This window comes from Geotrypetes seraphini, chromosome 7 (assembly GCF_902459505.1).
Source record: "Geotrypetes seraphini chromosome 7, aGeoSer1.1, whole genome shotgun sequence".
In the NCBI taxonomy this organism is placed as follows: Eukaryota; Metazoa; Chordata; class Amphibia; order Gymnophiona; family Dermophiidae; genus Geotrypetes; species Geotrypetes seraphini.
This window is the reverse complement of record NC_047090.1, coordinates 15821270-15846193: the sequence shown is the minus strand read 5'-3', so window position 1 is coordinate 15846193 and position 24924 is coordinate 15821270. Positions and strand designations below refer to the sequence as shown.

The 24924-nt window shown below is 42.1% G+C and overlaps 1 protein-coding gene across 1 annotated transcript in view; it reads right to left on the bottom strand.

Moving 5' to 3' along the window:
* The window catches only part of TRHDE (thyrotropin releasing hormone degrading enzyme), a 404597-nt gene that overhangs the window by 21632 nt on the left and 358041 nt on the right, over nt 1-24924 (bottom strand). Inside the window, exons 14-15 of the mRNA XM_033951769.1 lie at nt 24332-24429; nt 19565-19672 (exon numbers count right to left, since the gene is read on the bottom strand). Of these exons, the coding sequence (XP_033807660.1) occupies nt 19565-19672; nt 24332-24429 (206 nt within the window). The remainder of the gene's footprint in view (nt 1-19564; nt 19673-24331; nt 24430-24924) is intronic.

Here is a 24924-nt window from a genome sequence, read left to right as displayed (position 1 = left end):
TGTGTGGCCATCGACGTGATAATATCCCGCATTCATGTGATGTCATCGTGTCGACGTCCATGCACTTCCGGGTGCCTTCCTGCTGGGGCACTGGATTTAGTGTGCTGCCGGCTGGAAAGTTTGCGAGACACTGGCCTAGAGGATGTGCCTCTCACCGCAAGAGGTATGTTCTGTAGGCAGTCAGCCGGCACTGGCGCCTCTCCTCCTCCCCAGCGTCTGGCGGCACACTTGGAATCTCGTGCGGCACACAGTTTGCGATACACAGCATTAGCGTAAAATAATAAGGCAATCACACGATGACTGAATTATTCTTTTCCAAATTACTGTAGCTTTTGTGAAGCGAAACCCAGCAATAGCAGAAAACATACACATCTCTTTGATGTCATGTAAAAACAATCGCTTTCATCTTCTTCCTGCAAATTTAACCGTGTCTACATAGTCTACAGCTGTACTAGATATTAAAGCAGATACAAATGTCAATTGCATTTATATTTCAGGAAAAAAATCTCCCTCTTATTCTTCCCTGAAGATCTGTCAAGTGAACCTCATTAGAATCATGTGCATATTTGTTCCCTCTAACCAGCTGTTTTTAACTCCTTGGGAGAAAAAAAAAACTATTTAGAACATAAGACTAGCCTTATTGGGTCAGACTAATGGTCCATGTAGCCCAGTATCCTGCTTTCAACAGTGGCCAAATCCAGGTCACAACTACCTGGCAAAAACCCAAATAGTAGCAACATTCCATGCTACCAGGAGCATGACCTATTTCTAAATATTGACAAATGCTTTGCTTGATGGATATCAAGGAAAAAACACCCTCTTTTAATTCTACCTAATACTTTCAACTTCAAACAATTCATTAGTTGCAATCCCTATTGTCAAAAGAGAACCTGACAAAACTAATTTTTGCATTTGTGATAAGCAGATTAGATTACTGTAATATAATGTATGTGGGCCTTCCCAAAGTTGATCTTAAAAGGGTTCAGTTGATCTCAAATATGGCCGCACGGCTGATTACTTTTAAGAAAAAAACTGATCATACCACTCCTGTCTTGAAGGACCTGCATTGGCTTCCTGTCCAGCACGATTGTATTCAAATTATTGAGTCTTTAGGCTACCTTAAGGAGAGATTTAAGAAACCGTTGGGATAGTGTGCTACGCTTTTCTCAATGTAGTTTGTTTAAGCTTCCATCACTGTAGTGAATACATCTGACATTTACCAAAAAAAGAACATTCTCGTATGCTGATCCTTTTCTCTGGAACACTTTCCTTGCCCTGGATCGGTAGCATGAAATGTTGCTACTCTTTCGGGATTCTGCATGGAATGTTGCTACTATTTCGGGATTCTGCATGGAATGTTGCTACTATTTCGGGATTCTGCATAAAATGTTGCTACTCTTTCGGGATTCTGCATGAAATGTTGCTACTCTTTCGGGATTCTGCATGGAATGTTGCTACTATTTCGGGATTCTGCATGGAATGTTGCTACTATTTCGGGATTCTGCATGGAATGTTGCTACTATTTCGGGATTCTGCATGAAATGTTGCTACTCTTTCGGGATTCTGCATGAAATGTTGCTACTCTTTCGGGATTCTGCATGGAATGTTGCTACTATTTCGGGATTCTGCATGGAATGTTGCTACTATTTCGGGATTCTGCATGGAATGTTGCTACTCTTTCGGGATTCTGCATGAAATGTTGCTACTCTTTCGGGATTCTGCATGAAATGTTGCTACTCTTTCGGGATTCTGCATGGAATGTTGCTACTATTTCGGGATTCTGCATGGAATGTTGCTACTATTTCGGGATTCTGCATGGAATGTTGCTACTCTTTCGGGATTCTGCATGAAATGTTGCTACTCTTTCGGGATTCTGCATGAAATGTTGCTACTCTTTCGGGATTCTGCATGGAATGTTGCTACTATTTCGGGATTCTGCATGGAATGTTGCTACTCTTTCGGGATTCTGCATGAAATGTTGCTACTCTTTCGGGATTCTGCATGGAATGTTGCTACTATTTCGGGATTCTGCATGGAATGTTGCTACTATTTCGGGATTCTGCATGGAATGTTGCTACTATTTCGGGATTCTGCATGAAATGTTGCTACTCTTTCGGGATTCTGCATGGAATGTTGCTACTATTTCGGGATTCTGCATGGAATGTTGCTACTATTTCGGGATTCTGCATGGAATGTTGCTACTCTTTCGGGATTCTGCATGAAATGTTGCTACTCTTTCGGGATTCTGCATGAAATGTTGCTACTCTTTCGGGATTCTGCATGGAATGTTGCTACTATTTCGGGATTCTGCATGGAATGTTGCTACTATTTCGGGATTCTGCATGAAATGTTGCTACTCTTTCGGGATTCTGCATGGAATGTTGCTACTCTTTCGGGATTCTGCATGGAATGTTGCTACTCTTTCGGGATTCTGCATGGAATGTTGCTACTCTTTCGGGATTCTGCATGGAATGTTGCTACTATTTCGGGATTCTGCATGAAATGTTGCTACTCTTTCGGGATTCTGCATGAAATGTTGCTACTCTTTCGGGATTCTGCATGAAATGTTGCTACTCTTTCGGGATTCTGCATGGAATGTTGCTACTCTTTCGGGATTCTGCATGGAATGTTGCTACTCTTTCGGGATTCTGCATGGAATGTTGCTACTATTTGGGGTTCCGGAAACTTGCTTACTCTGAGATGTTGGAATGTTGCTACTCCTTGGGTTTTGGCCAGGTACTAGGGACCTGGATTGGCCACCATAAGAACGGGCTACTGGGCTTGATGGACCATTGGCCTGACCCAGTAAGGCTATTCTTATGCCCACAGCATTTTCAGATTGACGTGGCTACTTACCATTTCGTAAGATGTTGAAGACCTGGCAGAAAAACAGTGGAGATGACCAAGTAGAAATGATGCACTTTATTATTTCAAAGACTCAACACGCACATGTTTCGGCTAACAAGGCCTGCTTCAAGAGTCTCTCAATAGATTAACCACGACAAACTTTTACATAACATAACATAAAAACTTGCATCTATACCACATAACCATGAGGATCCATGCGGTTTACATAAGAATATGACGATCAAGAGGAGCACATTAGTAAACAGATACGTTTTTAGATGTTTCCTAAACTGTTGATACGTACTAGCATTCAAAATCAAAGAATTCAAGTCTTTGTCCCAGGAGGCTGATTGGTAAGCTATAAGACGTTGGTGATATTTCTTAAACTTACATCCTTTGACGGCCGGAAAAGAAAAAAAGAGTATCTAAGCAAAGCAAAGGCATGCACGTCTGCTTGAAAGATATTCTGTATTTTAGCTCCCATGAAAATAGCATTTTGGTTGTATGCAATGAGATTTGATTTCAAGGTACAGGTCCTTTTACTAAGGGCTCCTTTTACAAAGGTGCGTTAGGGCTTTAACGCGTGGAATAGCGCACGCTGGGCCTTAACGCCAGCATTGAGCTGGTGTTCGTTCTAGAAGCGTAGTGTGGGTTTAGCGCGCGCTAAAATCCTGCGTGCATTAAAAACGCTAGCGCACCTTAGTAAAAGGATTAGTTAGATCTGCATTTTTGTGGTTACTCTGTCGAGAGACTCCTGAAGCAGGTCTTGTGTACATGTTGAGTCTTTGAAATAATAAAGTGGATCATTTCTGCTTGGTCATCTTCACTCTTTTTCTACATAGTAACATAGTAGATGACAACAGATAAAGACCCAAATGGTCCATCTAGTCTGCCCAACCTGATTCAATTAAAATTTTTTCTTCTTAGCTATTTCTGGGCAAGAATCCAAAGCTCTACCCGGTACTGTGCTTGGGTCCAACTACTCTCCGTCAAAGCTCACTCCAGCCCATCTACACCCTCCCCAGCCCATCCTCCACCAATCGGCCATATACAGACACAAACCATGCAAGTCTGCCCAGTACTGGCCTTAGTTCAATTTTTAATATTATTTTCTGATTCTAAATCTTCTGTGTTCATCCCACGCTTCTTTGAACTCATTCACAGTTTTACTCTCCACCACCTCTCTCGGGAGCGCATTCCAGGCATCCACCACCCTCTCTGTAAAGTAGAATTTCCTAACATTGCCCCTGAATCTACCACCCCTCAACCTCAAATGATGTCCTCTGCGTGATATCATCTTGTGGGGGTGGTTCTCCTGTTGTGTGGCAGGGTTTTCTGCTACATTCCATGTTCCTGATGGGGGTTCTTAATATTTTGTCAGATGTTTAATATTTGGCTGTTTTTCCTTGCATTTTATATTGATTATTAATGGTATTTTTTTTTCTTAATTTTAATATGAAGTTGATCTTAAGCTAATCATTGATTGTAAACCACGCTTATACTTCATGTATAGGATGGTATATAAAATACTTGAATAGAATATGGCAAACAGCGGCTTACCCCATCTCAAAAGACGGTTATTCTTTCTTTCATGGCATGCAGTCTCCATTTCATATGAACAAAAACCAATTCCTATTTAGGCAAATGGATTCTAGAGAACCAGTGAAAATAGAACAGCTTAATTTATTCTTTTGTATAAATATAAGGAAATACAAACATTTTATCTACTGTCTAAAGACCTGATTAATGGCTCTTAAAATTTGTAGCTGTATCTCTGGCTTCATCTCTGATCCCCATTGCCTACAGTGTAAATACATAATTATGCCAAGTACACAGATGAAGCAACAGTACTGAATGAGGCAGCAAATGGTTTTTTTCTGGCACTGTACGATTCCTCTTTAAGGAATAGAAACATGATGGCAGATAAAGGCCAAATGGCCCATCCAGTCTGCCCATCCGCAGTAACAGTTATGTCTTTCTCTCTCTGAGAGATCCCACGTGTCTATCCCAAGCTCTCTTGAATCCAGACACAGTCTCCCATTTCTTCCAGGAGACTGTTCCACACATCTACCACCTTGTCTGTAAAAAAGTATTTCCTTAGATTACTCCTGAGCCTATCACCTCTTAACTTCATCCTATGCCCTCTCATTCTAGAGCTTTCTTTCAAATGAAAGAGACTCGACTCATGCGCATTTACACCACGTAGGTATTTGAACGTCTCTATCATATCTCCCCTCTCCCACCTTTTCTCCAAAGTAAACATATTGAGAACTTTAAGTCTGCCCCCATGATGAAGACCACATACCATTATAGTAGCCTTCCTCTGGACCGACTCCATCCTTTTTATCTTTTTGAAGGTGTGGCCTCCAGAATTGTACACAATATTCTAAATGAGGTATCACCAGAGTCTTATACAGGGGCATCAATACCAGTTTTTCCTACTAGCCATATCTCTCCCTATGCACCCTAGCATCCTTCTAGCTTTCGCCGTCACCTTTTCAACCTGTTTGGCCACCTTAAGATCATCACATACAATTCCACCCAAGTCCCGCTCTTCTGTCATGCACATAATGACCAGGATAAATTTGAGATTGACCAAAGAGTTAAAAGGCAATTCTATAAACTGGCACCTCAATCTAGGTGCCCTGATGCCCTGTGCTTCTTAGACCCATCTTCTTGTAGGATACCAGTATATGGTTGGCACTGGTGCACCCATGTGTAGGAACACCCTCTTATACCATGTCAATGGTAGGGTATACTAGATATACCAAGTGACACATGCAGTTTATATAGTATCCTGTAAACTATGGCCCACATTCTATAGAGAAATGCTTATAGCTAGCCAATTTAGGCCCCTAACTTATTTAATTAGCTTAATTAGAGCTGATAAGCTTAATTGGCTCAATAATTAGCTTAAATTAAAATTAATTACTGGTTAGGCATCTAAATTAATAGGCACCTACCAATTTCAGGTAAGTGCCTAGATCGAAGGCGCCTACCAGAGAGTGAGCGTGGTTAAGGGAGGGTAGTAGGCAAATTGGGCATGTTTCCATGTAGGCGCTTAAATTGGACTTAGGCGCCAGTATTTAGGCCAAGAAAACCCTGCCATAAATAGGGAGGCGCCTAAGATTTTGATGCCTATTGGAGCCTAAACGCGATTCTATAAATGGCGCCTAACTGAAGATTGACAGCCGCGGGCATGTTTTTGCCTGGAAGTGGCCTTGGGCCTGTTTAAGCATCCCTTATGTTTCTCCATAGGTGTGAGACAGATGCCTTAAACGTAGGCCTGCAAAATGCTGGCCTACATTTAATTTGTGTTTGAGCCATTTTGTTAAACAAGTCTCTGCCTTTTAACAACATCAATATTATTGATAACTGTGATTTCATTCAATCGGTTCTAAAATACATATAGATATGCAACTACTTTCAGCTGGATCTTCAGAATAACAGCAGAGTAGCGTAACGCAAGCTGGCTGGGCTCGTCATTGATCCTTATGCTGCAATTAACCTCTTTTTCTTCTTTTTTAATTTTAAAAAACTTTTTTAAATTATTTTTATAAATTCATAAATAACTCCATTTTGTGTAATACAGGGGTGTCAAACTTAATCACATTAAGGGGCTGAAATCCTAAACACAGGCTAAGTTGTGGGCCAGACCCCGCCCAATCTCTGCCCCAGACCCCACCCCCATAATAATACTAATTATAACACCATTTTTTCCATTCATTTTTCATATATACACACAATATAATCTTACTAACACATAATGGTTAACCACAAAATTAAACTACACAAAGCACACGGTATGCTTCTCAACATTCATTCCTACCAGAACACAGATAACCCCTATGCAAATACGGGACCAAAAACTAAAAGTACAGATATATTTTTAAAAAAACACCCTAAGATTCAAGATTCTGCATGCAGTACAACCCCCAGAGAAAAAGAAACAAATGTATTTCTTCCTGAGCAGTGCAAAAGATAGACAGCAGATTAAAATGCTCATAATTGACACAATTCAAAAACTTGGAAAATAAAATCATTCCCCCTACCTTTGTTGTCTCCCTCCCTCCATGCTGTGCCTCCCTCCAGCGGGTGTCTAACCTTCTAGTCGGCTCTAACCTGGCCGTTTTATGTGGCCTGCGGTCCAATGCCCTCTGGTGTCATCTTGTGGCCAGCTCCCTCCTCTTTGTGCGTACTGCACCTGAACCGGAAGCCTTCTCTCTGACGTCGCAACGTCAGAGGGAATGCTTCTGGATGAGGTGTGGGACGCATGAGGAGCCGCTGCACGCGGCTCTATGCACATTACGGCGGTGAGGAGGAGGGAGTCGGCCACAAGTTAACACTGGGAGCATTGAACCGCGGGCCGCATAAAACGACCAGGCGGGCTGGATGTGGCCCACGGGCCTTGAGTTTGACACCCATGGTGTAATATATCAATTAATGATTCTATATTTGTTACTTAGCTTTGCAACGGCACCTCATCCCACGAGATTATTAGGGTTTTTTAAAATTATTATTAGGTTTTTTTTTTATATACCGCCTATCAAGGGTATCTAAGCGGTTTTTACAATCAGGTACTCAAGCATTTTCCCTAACTGTCCCGGTGGGCTCACAATCTAGCTAATGTACCTGGGGCTATGGAGGACTGAGTGACTTGCCCAGGGTCACAAGGAGCAGCGCGGGGTTTGAACCCACAACCCCAGGGTGCTGAAGCTGTAGCTCCAGCCACTGCGCCACACACTCCTCCGTTTCAAACACTGTTCATGGCAGACTTTGCAACTAGTGGATGAATAGAGCAGCGCTAAATGCGCATTATAATTTTGATTCACCTCAGCCCTGATGAAAGTGTTTGAACGGATATCTCATCGGATGAGGTGCCGGTGCCTTTATTCATGAATTTATGAAAATAATTTTTTTAAAAGTTTTATAAAAATCAAGACGAAAAAGAGATTAATTGCAGCGTAAGGATCAATGACGCGCCCAGCCAGCTTGCGTTACGCTACTCTGCTGGTATTCTGAAGGTCCAGCTGAAAGCAGTGGCCTACATTTAAGGCGTCTGTTCAGTGATGTAGATGCAATTCTTTTTAGGACGCCGATGCGTGATTGACACGCGATTGGTGGCCACCACTTAGGCATCCGCCGAGATCGACGTCCTAAAGAGACTCAGGCCTTGTGTTTGGCAACTGTTGTACTTCACTCAGGGGTCACCTTCAGCCTCATAAATTGGAGGGCCGCTTATGTTTGCTATATGAAAAATCGTCCTGACAGAAATGAGCTTGCATTTGGAAATGACAACCATTTAATCATAATCTTTATTTCAACTGTGCTCCTTCTCCCTCCATTCCCTCCCCCCCCTCCCCGATGAACTTATCTTTTCCCTGAAAAACAGATGTTTCTCAAACAGATGCATTTTGGCTTCGCCATGCACTTTCCTCCTATTAACAAATTTTCTTCCAGAATGTTTGCTGACAAAATGACTGTCGTTAATAGCTGAGATAAGATGCTCTCTGTTGTGTAAACAAAATTATATTATCTCTTTTGAAATGCAGGCATGGAAATTATTAAAGCAATTGTTATTCTTAAGCAAATGTCGGAGCTATTTGTATTACGGCTGAGTCTTCAACAGAGATTCCCTTAAAGGATGAAGATGAAATACATATTTTGTTTTGCTAAAGCCATGTAATTGGATATTGCTAGCAGAAGTCTTAATACCAAGTAAATAATGCATATTATCACTATAGAATTAGATTCAAACCCATATTGTAGAGGTGCATAGGAGACCAGAGGAGGTTGTTGCGGAATCCACCGTTCTAGGATTCAAAAGCAAACTAGATGCACATCTCCTTACGAGAGGCATAGAGGGATATGGGTGACTAGAATTACGCCAGGTGTACACCTGGCTGGGCCTCCACGTGTGTGGATCGCCGGACTTGATGGACCGAAGGTCTGATCCGGAGATGGCAGTTCTTATGTACCACAATCAAATTAGCACGGAAGTCCAAAACTGTTTCCATAGACTTCATATGATATGCTCACTCACTAAATTATTTGATCCAGCATCCATCAACACCTTAGTTCATTCACTGATAATATCTCATCTCGATTACGGCAATGCTCTTTCTAAAGGCATAACCCAGAAGGAAATAAGACGCTTGCATATCGTGCAAAATACTTCAGTTAAAATTATATCTAATGCAAGGAAGAATGATCACGTTACGCCGCTTCTAATTAGCTCACTGGCTCCCTATAGAGCACAGAATAACCTATAAAATTATTTTTGCTAATATTTAAAACCAGTACCACTAATCTTCTGGATTTCATCAACAGACTTCTTATTCCATACGCCCCTCAAAGGTCTCTCCACTCCACATCTCAAAATGTACTGGCCATTCCATCTCTGAGGTGTATCAACATGATGCGCTCGGCCATCTTTTCAGTTATCGCACCATCCCTCTGGAATACTACACCAAATCATTTACGGGAAGAAACCTCTTTAACTTACTTCAAGTCCAAATTAAAAACCTACCTGTTTAAGGACGCTTTTAATATATAACCATCCTGTTAAGGATGAAATTTATCTGATTTTTTTTTTCTATTTACCTGGCACTAGACCTCTAACCTTATGTTTTCTTTCCTTTTCTTTGTGCTTTTACATGAAATAATGTACCATTTCCCTTGTTCGTGTTAGTCCGTTCGTCCTGTTGGTCCTTTGTTTGACAACTGAAACTAATGGTCTGTATTTATAATTATATGGTTTTATCCTTTGGATGTATACCACCTTGAAGTTTGATTTGGCGGTCTAAGAAATTTGAAATAAACTTGAACACTTGGCAGTACCACCTCTGACCACTAAACCTGAGTCAAAAAAACCTCCCAAACCAGTTGGCCCAACACCTGCTAAGTCTACAAAGGGATTTTGATTCAAGATATAATATGTATTATTTGGCTTCAGTTCTACGAAAGATGCCGCTCAAATTCATTTTCTGAATGGGTGGATTCATGATTGTGGGGAATGCAAAACGGCTGCAAATATTAACTCGATCATGCAAATATGAAGTCGATCATGTGACACCTTTGCTAAAGATCCTACATCGGCTTCTGTTTCACCTTAGAGTCCAGTTCGAAAGTTCTTGTATAGTATTTAAAATTATGCATGGTCTCTTTGATTCTTTGATTATGGGTTGTAGAACCATTCATACATGCAAACTCTCCTTTCCCTCTGTCAAAGGTATCAGATCAGTCAGTATAATGGCTCTTCTTTTTCGTTTTTATTAACTGCATTGTGGAATGATCTACCTTCTCAAATAAGATCTTGTATTTCGCTCCAGGATCTTCCGAAAAATCTTAAAAACCATGTTGTTTCAACGTTTTTTAAGTCACAAACTGAAGACCAAGGTCCTTTAGTCTTCAGTTTGTGACTTACACTTTGTGACATTTACTGTTCCGTTGGTTGAATTCGGACATTTCACTTGCCTCTCTATGTGGTTGTTTATACTTTGATGCAAGACTTTTTCCTTTTTTTTCTCATCTGACTCGATTTTTTAAACAATTTTTAAGGACTGTAATATTATCCCTTTTAGATAAATTGTTGTAAACCGAGTCGAGCCCTAGGTTTTAGGGACGACTCACTATATAAATGTAATGTAATGTAATGTAATTTATTTCTTATATACCGCTATATCCTTTAGGTTCTAAGCGGTTTGAAGAAAATATACATTAAGATTATAAATGAGAAGTAAGAAGGTACTTAAAAAATTCCCTTACTGTCCCGAAGGCTCACAATCTAACTAAAGTACCTGGAAATTAATAAAGAAGAGCAAATAAAGATGGTTGAAAAAAGAAAAATTCTATGTGAACTTATAGGATGGAAATTAAACTGACAGTGAAGAACTGTATGAAAAATACATATGGAATTCAGTTAGAGAGGGTAGGTTACAATCTATTTATGGTATTTGTTTAATTGGAAGGTGTTAAGGTGGGTCATTTGGGGGAAGGTTATCTGAAGGTAGGTGAATCTTCTGGAGGTAAAAGAGGAGGGGTTAAAATATTTGGATGAATTTTTTGAAAAGCAGGGTTTTGATTTCTTTTCTGAATGTTTTGAGGTTGTCTGATATTGTCATAAGATTGGAGATGGAATGGTTGATTTTTGCTGCTTGTGTTGCCAGAAGGTTGTCAAACATTTTCTTGCGTTGTGTGCCTTTGAGTGGGGGGAAGGCGAAAGGGTTAGATTAGATTAGAACTCCACATTCTATGTTACTGTCCCAGTTTGTATTTATTTGAGGTAGAGTTAGTAATATTGAAAGAAAAGAGGGCTTAATAGACTTCTCTCCCTCTCTCTACTCCTCTATGCTAGAAGTGCAGAAACGTTTCGGAAAGTGGGTCTTAGTGCACAAGGAGATATCATTTTGTTTAGGGCAGAAAAGACTTCATCGATGTCTGGCCCAAGTAGTTAGGTCAAGCAGTATGCCGATGTTTGGCCACCATGCCAACATGTGGAGTTGGTCACTCCCCTCCCAGTGAAGCATGATTAAAGGCTGATTGGAGATATGTAAGTTAAGATGGTATCTATCTATTTCAGTGGTCTCAAACTCAAATGCTTTGTAGGGCCACATTTTGGATTTGTAGGTACTTGAAGGGCCGCAGAAAAAATAGTTAATGTCTTATTAAAGAAATGACAACTTTGCATGAGGTAAAACTCTTTATAGTTTAAAAATCTTTCCTTTTGGCTAAGTCTTTATAATAATATTGTAATTTATAGCTAAAGGGACATATGATCAAGAAACTGTTTTATTTTACTTTTGTGATTATGATAAACATACCAAGGGCCTCAAAATAGTACCTGGCGGGCCGCGAGTTTCAGACCACTGATCTATTTATTTGGCGGGATTTTTTTAACTGCCTGTGGCAGAGTGTCCTAGCGTGGCAGGCTGGAATAATCAGCACACGTTACTCAAACACTTTTAACATAAACAATGTGTTTTCTTTATTGGTTTGTCTCACACTTAATACAATAATATCACTGTGGCTTACCTCAGCCGGGCAGTAATAAGTTACTCCTTTCCCTTAGCTTCTGGAGGCAGCCTTCAGTTTCCCCGGGCTTCTTCTCTAGCCCATGTCTAGGAAAACTGTGAGTTCCCTTCTCTCTCATTCAGGGAGCTCTTCCCTTGGGACCTCTCCTACTAGGTTCTCTTTGAGGCCTAGGTGCACTAAGAGGATTGGTAAGACTGTGTGGGTCTGCACCGATCTGATTTATTGGCTGATTCAGAAAGAGCTATTGATGCACTAAAAAGTTTGCATGCAAATGATTCACGCAGATATTCGTCATAATCCGTGACCCTCACACATGCGCAGAGATGGCAGGGGAAGCCCGAACAGCTGAGAGGCAGGGAAAAGCCTCCTGTCACTCAGCTGTTTGGGGTAGGAAACCTTTCTTTTTTTTTAATGGGCAAAGAAAGCTGTGCGTGTTACACACACACACAATAGCTGTTTCATAAGAAAAAAAAAGCACAGACACCCCCTGCCGATGATGGCTCTCTCCGACGAATCAGCACCACAAAATGCCCCGCACCAGTGAAAATGGCAGCAGGAATGCCCACTTCCTCCTGCCATGCTGAACCCACCCCCCCTGCAAAAGAAAATTGGCAGGAGGGATGCTCACTCACTCCTGCTATGGTGACTCCCCCCTCCCCCCCCCCCCCCGCAGCAGCAAAACAGCAGGAGGAATTCCCACTTCCTCCTATAATGCCAAACCCCCCTCCCCGAAAGAAAATTGGCAGGAGGGATGCCCACTCCCTCCTGCTATGGTGACTCCCCTCCCCACGCAGCAGCGAAACAGCAGGAGGAATTTCCACTTCCTCCTATAATGCCGACCCCCCCCCTCCCTGAAAGAAAATTGGCAGGAGGGATGCCCACTCCCTCCTGCTATGGTGACTCCCCCCCCTCCCCACGCAGCAGCGAAACAGCAGGAGGAATTTCCACTTCCTCCTATAATGCCGACCCCCCCCTCCCTGAAAGAAAATTGGCAGGAGGGATGCCCACTCCCTCCTGCCACCAGAAGTCCCCCCAAACCCCCAGCCCCATCCTCCAATATTGAGGCAGACATGGCAGACTTATGAGTAATGTTAGGAAATTCTTTTTCACGGAGAGGGTGACACGATGGAAGTCTATTTTGCAAAGGCGCAAAGGAGAAACACTGGCTTATGTACATTTTTGAGGTGAGACATTTTTTATAAGCCATTTAATTTATGATTAATTTGTACGTTGGTCTTTATCCAATTTGCATAAGGTAAGCATCTTTTGGGATTTTTTTAACCAAAGCACCTTGGTATAAAATTAGTCCCAATATGTCCGATGTTACTCACCATATAAATCTATACCTGGAAAAAAAAAAAATGAAATAGTTCAGAGAAATTAATTAAACTGTGCTATGACTTTCCCGTGCAGGAATCTGCTGTTCCTTTTGAATAAGTGCCTTTCATTTCAGCAAAACTAATCTTCTGCGTTATGATTAATTGGTACTTTCACTTATTTAAACCGGGTTCCAACAATCTGAATTATATTTATACAATGGGACTTATCTCCCGGACAAACCAGGCTCTAATTGCTTTAAAATGTAATTGTATGCATTTCAGACAGTTCTTTGGTTAAATGGTAAATATATATCTCACTTTAAAAAAAAATAGAAAATTAATCTGTAACCCATATGCTTTTATTCTCTTATGATTTTAACCTTTAATGCTGCATCATTTTTATTGATAAGCACATGGAAAGATTCCTAAGAGCTAAAGCACATGGTAAATATTTGAGATATATTCAAAGACAGGGGGTAAGAAATTTTATTTAAGAACAGGCACCAACTGTTTGTCATCTGCAGTAATATATTGCATTATTTGCCCTTGTGGGCTATATTACATAGGACATACTCGGCGTGCTATTAAAATTTGCATTGCCGAGCATTTGAGCAATATAAGATGTAAGCGATTATCCGCTCCCCTGGTGAGCCATTGGATTGAGCAACAACATTCTATAGAGGAACACTGTTCTTATGCGTGCTTATAAAGAAACTGGAAATATTACCCAACATCTCCTTTATTTGGAGCAGAAGTTTATATTCCAATGGCATACCTTGGCCCTCACTGGATTAAATAATGATATCGAATGGTTTCAATTATAACTTTTCACTACGACGTAAGGAGTGATGACGTCGTAGTTAGCTAAAGGGGAGTGTATTTAAAGCATGGCCTGCTGGGAAATGCCCTTCGTCAGCAGCGTGTTTGTGTGCAGCATGGAGTGTCTGTGCCGGTAAGTCGTAGAGAGAATGTGTGTATTGAGTATTTCAAATGTTTAGTTCATTGTGAAAGTAAGCTGTTTGGTGTAGTATTGATATGAGTCATCTTGCAATTTTAGTACCCCTCCTGAAGAAGCCAGCGGGTGAAACCTAGGTTGGGGGGTCGGTAATGAGAATAACAGAGGAGCCCGGAGCAGTTATGTGTATCATCTACACCATTCAAAGTTAAGTTGTTGTTTAATCTTTTACTTTATTTCATTTAAGTTTGATTTGTAGTTAATTAGTCTTTGTATGGTGGAGGAGACTGTGAACAACTATGATGGTCTCCTTAACAGCTGCTCCGTGATATTTTTCACCGGACCTAAGCTGTGGGTCTGAGTGTTCACTTAACCATATCAGCTGTGTGTTGAAATTTGTGTTGGAAGTAAAGAAGAAAGGTGATCAGTAAAAGAGAAGAATATTTGGGATACCAAGGAGGTTATTTTAAACCTGGAAATAGTGACATTTGTACAGCGAGATTACATCTGTAAATGGTGATGTCATTGTGTAAGACTTGCTTGACCCCATTTGATCGTGATTGGCGTGTGTTTGTTATCTTTTATGCCGTTTGCTTTATACCTTAACCACCATGGGCCCCTGAGGAAGGCGTGTTATCCGAAACACGGACCGTGTCGGGTCCCTTGGTTGGCTATAAGGTTGTATATGTTACTGCATTTACCAATGAACAACGCCTGCATCTTGTACATTATCTGCAGTCTGTTCGTTGTTTTCTGATGTCAGAAATCTGCTATTTCCATGGTTAGAGGGCTGGGATGTAGAGATTTCAAGGAGAAGTACTTTGGGCCGGCAAGAGAGGCACACCTGTGTATTTCCTGTTTTACATTGAGATTGTAAGTATAATTTAATCATTTTTCATGCTGACTTTTGTGCCTGCTCTGAGATACACAAAGTGCCAGCTACTTATTCATTTGGACTGGGGGTCTCCTCTGTGAATAAAGGGGCAATTGCTCATGCAGTCACATGGATCCAATCTACTCCAACATTCATTTGCTATACAATATATACAGTATAGATCTATTTTTAGCCTATGGGGCTCATAATTGAAAGTGAAATACGTCCCATAAACGGCCTAAGTCGGCACTTGGACGAACATAACCGAAAGACGTCCAAGTGCCGATAATCGAACCGGGTTTTGAACTTGTTTACAAATGACCTAGGCCTTCACAGTGCCGCTGAACGACCAGAGCTAAACGGGGCGGGATTTGGACGGGACGTGGGCTGTGCTAGACTTAGTCGTACTGCATGTAGAACCAAAAGATTTATAACACAGCCTGGACGGAACTTGGACGTAGTTACTTAGACCAGTGCCGGTCCACAGAAATTTTCCTGCCGGTCCACAGGGCCGGCAGTCCACAATGCGCTCAGTGCGGCATTATCTTCGAGCCGACTCCTTCTTCCTCACTGATGCAATGCATAAAGCCATGGGCAGCGGCTCCTATGTGCGTCCTGTGCCTGAACCGGAAGCCTTCTCTCTGATGTTGCAGCGTAAGAGGGAAGGCTTCCAGATGAAGTGTGGGACGTGCTGCCACTGCCTGTGGCTTTCTGTACTGCATCAGTGAGGAAGAGGAAACCAGCCTGAAGATAACACCGGGGGCAGCATAAAATGGCCAGGTGGGAGCAGGCCAGAAGGTAAGGCAAAGCATAGAGGAAGAAAGACAACAAAGGTAGGGGGAGAATGATTTTATTTTTGAATTTAGTGATTGAATTATGTCAATTTTGAGAATTTACATCTGCTGTCAGTGTGCTTTGTGTAGTTTAATTTTGTGGTTAACCATTATGTGTTGTTAATAAGATTATATTGTGTGTATCTATGAAAAATGAATGGAAAAAATAGTGTTACAATTAGTACTATTATGGGGGCGGGGACTGGTGTGGAGATTGGGTAGAGATAGGTGGGGTATGGCCAACAACTTAGCCCAGTGTTCTTCAACTGCCGGTCCGCGGACCGATGCCAGTCCACAGAATAATTATTTTATTTCTACCGGTCCATAGGTGTAAAAAGGTTGAAAAACACTGACTTAGACCATTTAAAACATGGTCTAAGTCACAAAAACCAATCTAAAGTGACCAGATAAGCACTTCAAACACAAAGTACAGACCCCCACACACTACCCCAGTGATCACCGATCCCCCCCCCCTAAAAATTGTAATAACAACTTTAAATATCTATCTCCAGAACATCAGCACCTGGCAGCCTAGCATAGGAAAGCCTAGTCGAGCTGCACAGAGGCGTCTTAAGTCGTCTTGGGGGGTGGGTTAGGGACCCATGGAGAGGAAGACCAAGGCCCATAAGCCACTGTAAGCACTGCATGGTGAAACATGTGCACTCCCCAAAAAAAACCCCAAACCCTTTTGTACTGCCCTATAAGTGGCTCCTGCAGCCATAAGGGCTATTGGGGTGGTAGATAGGTGGGTCTAGGATATTCTGGGGGTGTTTTGGGGGGGCTCACCATGACCTATAAGGGAGCTGAAGTGAGATTATAATATGCACCCTTTTTGTGAAGTTCACAGCAGTGCCATGTAAGTTACCCCACTATTTAGGTGCCATGTCTGGGTGTCCAGTCCATCACTTTGCTAACCCCTCCCATGTCCAAAAGGTCTGTTTCTAGGCATTTTTGACTTGGACAAAAATGTGGCATAAAGATGGACAATTTAGCGACTTAGATGATCATGTGGCTGGTTGTATAGTTAGATTTTCGAAAAAAAATTGTTTTTCGAAAATGTGTCCTGTGCTGTGTTTGACTTTGGACGACCTGCGACTTAGATGAAAACGGACTTAGACATTCCTTTCAATTATGTCCCTCCACATGGTTTACATTCAGGTACTCAAGCATTTTTCCCTATCTGTCTGGTGGGCTCAAACTCTATTTAATGCACCTGGGCCAAGGGGTAGGGTTGCTAGATTGTCCAATCGGAAATTCCAGACCCCTAGACCCGCCCCAAGCCTGCCCATCCCTGCCCTGTAACGCTCATAACCCGCCCCCCAGTCCCACCCTTCCTCCCCACCCCCCTCGCTCTTGTCAGGCAGGAGGAAGTTTTATCATTGCCAAATTTCAGTTTGAAAGCCAATGCCCAATTGATCAAAATATCAATTCCTCTCATAGGAATTCTATAATGGTCGGCGCTAAAAACCATGCTACGGTTTTGTAAAAGGGGGTTGTATTTGTTGAGAAATATAATAATAATAATAACAACTTTATTCTTCTATACCGCCATAGTCAGATGACTTCTAGGCGGTTCACATCAAAGAGGGTTGGACAATCAGCGAATTACAGAATGCAAAAAGTGAGGATACAATGGACAGAAGGAAAATATAAATTTATAAATTTAGTGTGGCTTCTGTTTAGGAGATGAATCTGTTAAACAGTACAGTTTTAATTACTCTCTGCAAGGCGCCGTAGGTCAGCCTGGCTCCATTGATGTAATTACCCAGCCAGGACTGCTGTTTGCTTGCTTGAAACATGAATGATCTGTCCAAAAGGGATTTGTATTTGCAGCCGGTGATCGTTGGGTATGCAAATATGTTACAGCTTCTGGTTGACCGTGTGGGGTTGTGTAGTACAAAATGTGGTAGGAGATAGGAAGGTGCTAGGCCCCAGGCCTGCTTGAAACAAATATGGGTAAACTTAAACATTATTTGCGCCTCCATTGGCAACTAGTGTAACCTTCTGTAGTAGGGGGCTAAGGTGGTCATTTTTCCTCAATCCGAATATCAAGCAAACTGCTGTGTTCTGTACTATTCTTAATTTTCGTACTGTTTTCTTTGGGATACCCAGATAAATGATATTGCAGTAGTCCAGTATTGATAGGACCAGATACTGCACCAGTAATCTAAAGGATGTAGAGTCCAAGTATTTTTTAATGGTCCTTAATTTCCACAGTGTACAAAACCATTTCTTCACCACTATATTCGTGTGGTCAACCATAGTTAGATGTGTGTCTAGTGTGACTCCCAGTATTTTTTATAGTTTTAGAAATTAGGTATTCGTGGCCGTTTAGGTGTAGCGATGTTCTGGTAATTTTGTCCTTTGGGCTTGCCAAGAAGACTTTCGTCTTTTCCTTATTTAGTTTCAGTTTGTAGTTGATTGTCCATTGTTCAATTTCAGTCAGGTAGAACTCATAAAAGGTATAGTAATTGTAACGTCATTTTTCCTGTGTGTGTTACACGGATTCAACAACTCTCTGCATCGCTTGTATTACATCAAAATCATCGTTTCCGTGGTCTCTCTTGTTTCTTGGTTGTTCCTTTTTACTGTGAACCCACTTGGTGGATTTTCTTTGTCTTGTATCTCTGTCACACATCTCTGCACTCACCCTAGGAACATCTATATATATAGTACATGTATTCACCCCTTCCCTCCCCCCAACCCCACACATACCATATAGCTCCCAGTTCCCATGTGCAAGCTCATATGTCTAAGGCAAATTCACATACAAGGCATTTACGTCTTATTGATGGTTAGAGAGTTACAACGAATGTGCTGTATAATCCTTTGCTTTTGTCATTATCTGGGGCTCATGAGAATTTACAATTGCTAACTTTGCCGTTCCACTTGTCTGCAGATTATTAAATCCAATGAAAGAGAATTTATTTTGCACTCACGCCTCATGCAAAATATGTGAGGATCTGTGTGCGAGTACACTTGCTGAATTATATGTGAAGAAATGAACAGCAGAGGTAAAAATTTGCTGTGAAGTACGTGTTGTTTTTATAATGATAAGACTGATTTTCAGTCGTTTCCTAAAGCAAACCCAACCCTGAGAACATAAGAGCGCTAAGGTTGCTATGACTGGATGGTAAACTCTTGTCCCAAGAGGGGGTCTCTCTCTCTCTCTTCAGAATTTCACTTCTCTGAGCATATTTCAAAGTAGAATCACTCTCCTTGAATTGGTGTTTATTACAGTCAGTTTCTCCTCATCGCAAAGAATTTGGGTGCCCAGCATTAGAGAATAGTGCATGGCTAGTTACATGCGCAAATCCTAATTAGTGTTTAAATATTGGCATTAATTGTCTCGTTACAAGTTTAATATGGTTTTGATTAATCGCTGAATCATAATTCTAGGCGATGTACATAATACTAAAATTACAAAATTTAGGGAACCGTACAACACATAACAAGAACCATTAGCCAAAGTTGCTTGCCCAAATAGCCTTCCCAAAACTCTCTTATGAAAATATTTAGATTTTTCTTTTAAGTAGCATATAGGAAGCTGGCAAAATAACATTAGGCTTCTTTTACAAAGCTGCACTAGAGGTTTCTTCCGCAGACTGGTGAGGTAAATGCTCCAGTGCTCCTAGAAACCTGTAAAAGCTTTGTAAAAGCTAGCGATTGCTTTTTTGGAATCTGATATCCTTGTTCCACTCACCGGTTTCTGTTGCTGGAAATCCAGTCTGAGATCATGGTTGCAGCCTGCTGATGGCACTGTTTGTTACCAAAGCTGCAAGCCAACATGATAACCTCTCGGCGTAGTTCTCTGGCAGTACCCAAGGACAAGAGAGAACAAGGTGGGAAACAGTAAATATCCATGCGGGGTGCTGCTCATGACTGATTTTGAACTAGAGAATGACACGGTGACAAAATTCATCACCGTTCCCGTCCCTGCGGATAACTGCGGGAAACCATCTTCATCTCATTCTTTAAGGAGAGAGGGAAGAATCAGAGTATGAATGGCCACAACCACTGACCCGCAAGCTTTGCTTTGAAGAATGCTGGTGTAGAAGGACTGAGGTTGAGATAGACACTAAAGAATGACAGTCTCTGGTATCCAGAGCAGATAATGTGATGTCATAATGCCTCATTCCACCAGTGCCTAAGAGCCAATCACATCAGTGGTGTCACAATGGCTTCATTATCCTTGGCTCACATAAGAATCAGAGTATGAATGGCCAAAACCACTGACCCAAAGGCTTTGCTTTGAAGAATGCTGGTGTAGAAGGACTCAGGTTGAAATAGACACTAGAAAATGACATGGGATTATTTCCCGCGGTTATCCGCAGGGATGGGAACGGTGATGAATTTTGTCACCGTGTCATTCTCTATTTTGAACCAAACCCTATTCAAAATGTGAAAAAAGACTTGGGAATTAGGGCTGCTAAAATTGGAATTTGAAAATATTTCTCACTAGCTTAGAAGGATGGCACAAAAGCAAATGCACACGTTGTCCAGTTAGTGTGCACTAGCCAGATAGCTCTGGAATGCCCACTTTCCACCCGTGACATGCCCCTCCCCCAAAATTTCTAAAAAATAGTTAATGGGCAGTTAGGGCAATACAACAGGGAAATTACTGCAAATCGCTTGAACACTTTTTGTGGTAAGCCTTTACCAATGTGCTAATTGCTTGTTAGAACCTAAGAATTGCCATACTGGGACAGTTCAAAGGTACATCAAGCTCAGTATCTTGTTCCAACAGGGGCCAACCCAGGTCCCGAGTACCTAGCTAGATCCCAAATAGTAAAACAGATTTTGTTGCTAGGAATAAGCAGTGGATTTCCCCAAGCCATCTCAATAATGGCCTATGGCCTTCTCTTTTAGGAAATTTTCCAAACCTTTTTTAAACCCCGCTAAGCTAACTGATTTCTCCACATTCTCCAGCTTTATTGCACATTATTGCAAATTAATATCAGACATTGGGATGTAGTAGACTAAGGGGTCCTTTGACAAAGATGCGCTAACAGATTTAGCAAGGGTAAATTTTTAGCACATGCTAAATGTCACGCAGCTCATTCTGAGCCTATGGGCTGCATGACACTTAGAGGGACATTCTATAAACAGTGCCCTGACGGCACCTAAGTTAATTGAGAAATGCCATTTGAAACAGCAAGCAACATTAAATTTAAAGCGCCTACCAGGTCCTAAATAAAAGACACCTGAATCTCACCCCTGGAAGTGCCTGCCGGCACCTAATGTCATTATAGGCATGGCCAATGCTTGAAGTGGCATTAGGCGCTGTAAAGTGCCTACATAGGTGTGATTCATGGCAAAGATAGGTGTTGGAAAAATAGGCCTTGAAAACCCTGGCCAACATTTCTGGTAGTTATCTCTCCAGAAGGTCTGATGGCTAGATTCACAAAGCAAACCGGTTATGTACAGATCGCTTTGCGACCCCTTTGCGACCAGATTCCCCTCGGGCCCCATTCACTAACCTCTCCTGCGATCCGCTTCAAATCCGTGCATGCAAATGAGGTGAAATGCATGCAAAGTAGGCGATTCACAACGCAAAAATTTCACATCCGACTGGGCTGGCCGATCGACTGAAGAAGCGACTGCTGGGGACCAGTCGAAAACGTCTTTCCGACTCTGGAAGCCCTGAGCTCTGCCCTCTCCTGCCTGCTTGCCCTAAATTGCCGCATCGCTGCCCTGGTTTTCTCCTGCCCTTCTTCCCTGAATCTCTCCTGCCGTTCCCCGAAACTCCTGCCTGCCTGCTCGCCGCATCGCCGCCCCGGTTTTCTCCTGCCCTTCTTCCCTGAATCTCTCCTGCCCTTCCCCGCCCTGCGAGCCCGTGGTTTTAACCCGCGGGTTAAAACCATGGGCTCGCAGGCCTAAAAGCTAATAATAAAAGTTAAAGTTTAAAAAAAATAGATCGCGGCTCCGACGGGCATGCGCAGACCATCTACAGATGGTCTGTGCATGCGTGGGGATCGCAGAAAAGCTATCCTTGCTGGCAGATGGGGGCGTTCCTTCGATCGCCCCCATCTGCATATTTTAGTTTGCTGAATTCGTCAGACCTGCCCGGATCGGGCCTGATCGGGCAGGTTGGTGAATCTGGAGTCTCTAAACAACGCCATCACATGATTGATAGGCAATCGGCAGCTGCTTTCTCGGTAGCCACTGATATCAGCGCCGCTTAGAGAATCTGTTAGCGTACCTTCAAGAAAGGACCCCAACTAAATTCGCACCTTCAATAAAAGGATGAGAGCGCCTGAAAAGCTGAAAATAACTATGAAGGAAATTGTGGAAGCAGACAGGATAAAAGACAGATAAAATTGTTTAAAATTTTTAATTGGTTGATTAAATTAAAATAACACCCGACATGGCCGTGTTTCGCCCTGCGTGGGTTGCTTCAGGGGCACAAACTTTAACAGTGTTTAAGATTTCATCTGTTTTTCCTTGCATCTGCTTCCACAGTTTCTTTCCTTCTGGACTTTGCAGACCCTTTCCCTATCTGGAGTTGTTGGGGTTTTGTTTTTTTTGCTTTAAATAAATATGAGTCACTGCCAAGCAAAAGGCAGCAGCACTGGAATAATGACATTTTCTTTTAGAGACTTTCAATGATCATCTTATCAAAACAGATGAAGTTCCTTTAAGCCTTTCAGTAACAGTCTGGAGATAAAGAGTCTCCTTCGATAAAGCTTTCTGCCATAGACACACAATGGGGAAACGGCCTTTGTGATTAGGGGCCTAGAGACACCACGTTTCTCCGGGGTATTGACCCCTCCTGAAAATTCATTTGAAATTTCAATGTCTGTTTCGGATCAGAATTGAAACTAAAGCTTAAGCAGGGCATTATTTGTTCTTAAAATGCTAAACTGATAAGACTGTGTCTCAGCCCAGCAAGTCCTCCGGGGCAGACAATGTCTACAAATCAGTTTGACATGAAGGAAGTTTATGAATATCGCAGAGCTCTCTGTGGAGGGCTTCATTTCTCTTCTGGCAGCGGCATTATAAGATGAGATGTGGTGGAAAGACAGGAAAAAATCAGGTGCTGAGATAATACAAAATTTTCTACGATAGCAGACAGAAATGGGATGGGTGGGGGTTGTATTTTTAATTTGGCGTATGCATCAATGATGAACAACTGTGCAAATATTTATCACTGTCAATGAAAATACTATAAACCACACAGTGGCCCGTTTACTAAAGGATGTTAAGCATGAAGTGCATGAAAAATGTGTTAAAAGCAAGAATCTCAAAGTCCCTCCTTGAGGGCCGCAATGCAGTTGGGTCTTCAGGATTTCCCCAATGAATATGCATTGAAAGCAGTGCATGCACATCGATCTCATGCATATTCATTGGAGAAATCCTGAAGACCCAACTGGATTCCGGCCCTCGAGGACCGGAGTTGCCCATCCCTGACATAGACACTCTAATCCAGGGGTCTCAAAGTCCCTCATTGAGGGCCGCAATCCAATCGGGTTTTCAGGATTTCCCCAATGAATTTGCATGAGATCTATTTGCATGCACTGCTTTCATTGTATGCTAATAAATCTCATGCATATTCATTGGGGAAATCCTGAAAACCCGACTGGATTCCGGCCTTCGAGGACCGGAGTTGCCCATGTCTGGCCTAGACCAGTGATTCCCAACCCTGTCCTGGAGGAACACCAGGCCAATCGGGTTTCCAGGCTAGCCCTAATGAATATGCATGAGAGAGATTTGCATATGATGGAAGTGATAGGCATGCAAATTTGCTTCATGCATATTCATTAGGGCTAGCCTGAAAACCCGATTGGCCTGGTGTTCCTCCAGGACAGGGTTGGGAACCACTGGCCTAGACCATCTAGATTCCTAACTCCGCCCCCTTCCCAAAACCACCTAAGACAGGGATCTCCAAGTCCCTCCTTGAGGGCCACAATCCAGTCGGGTTTTCAGGATTTCCCCAATGAATATGCATTGAAAGCACCCCGCAACGGCAGCGTGAACACTAACCAATAAAGTGGGGGGGGGGGTTGCCACCCCAAACCCCCAGTCGGAGCTCTTTAAAAATTATTTTTCCCCTGCACGCTTCTGTCTTGCGCCGAATTGTCGGCGCTGGATTGTCGTCGCGCTGGCGTCTGGCGCGTGATTATCCCGTCACCGTTATAACTACCCACGCAGTAATTTATACTGGCTTTTTTCAAAGGTAGGGTTTTGCAGGAGTAAACATGTCACCTTCTATTTCCCCTCCCCCAACTTAAACTGCTGGATATCGGTATGTACTTATCGTCCAGCAGAGAAGATCGATTTCCCTGCTGACCCCCGCTACATCCCTGAACACCCCTCCCCCGGTACCTTCTCAGAGACGTTCGAGCGAGGTGGAAGCTCACGCCATCCTGCTCGTAGGCCGGCCACTCCAGAATGGCAGGGTTTTCCATCCCTGGTGCAGCAGTTTGGCCTCATCCATCAGTTTCCCTACTAATAGCAAAACACAACTTACTCTGTCTGGTACGACTGCAGAACGATGGATCCATTTACAGCATTTACAGGCCATCCAAGTCTGAAGTACATGGAAGCAACTTGCTTCAAGATATATTCCTGAGCGAGAAAAAATTGCAATAAGTTTTTTCTTTCTTTCTTTATGTATAACAATTTTTATTGAAAGAATCAAATAATCAGTACAATAGGATAATACAAAAATACATTCAACACAATAAGAATTACAATAAATTTCGTACAAATTGAAATCATTCTTTCAAATTTAATTTCCATATGAATTAATTCAATCTTATCTACACCCCCCTTAATTCCATCCCCTACCCATTATCTTCCCCTATATGAAATCCCTCACCCTGGATGAAAGTTGACAAAAATAAAGAATTAAAATAAATAACTGGAATGTAATTAGGAAACCTAATTTTCATAATTTCTTTCTATAATTGAAAGATAACAATAGGCTAAATTCTGTGTAAGACATGCTACACTTTTAGATTCCAGCTCTAACATTAACTTTATTATACATAAGCAATAAGAGACTAAAATGCCAGTGGTAACCAAGGGGAATTTTTACTAAATCACATGTGAGCACTCTTT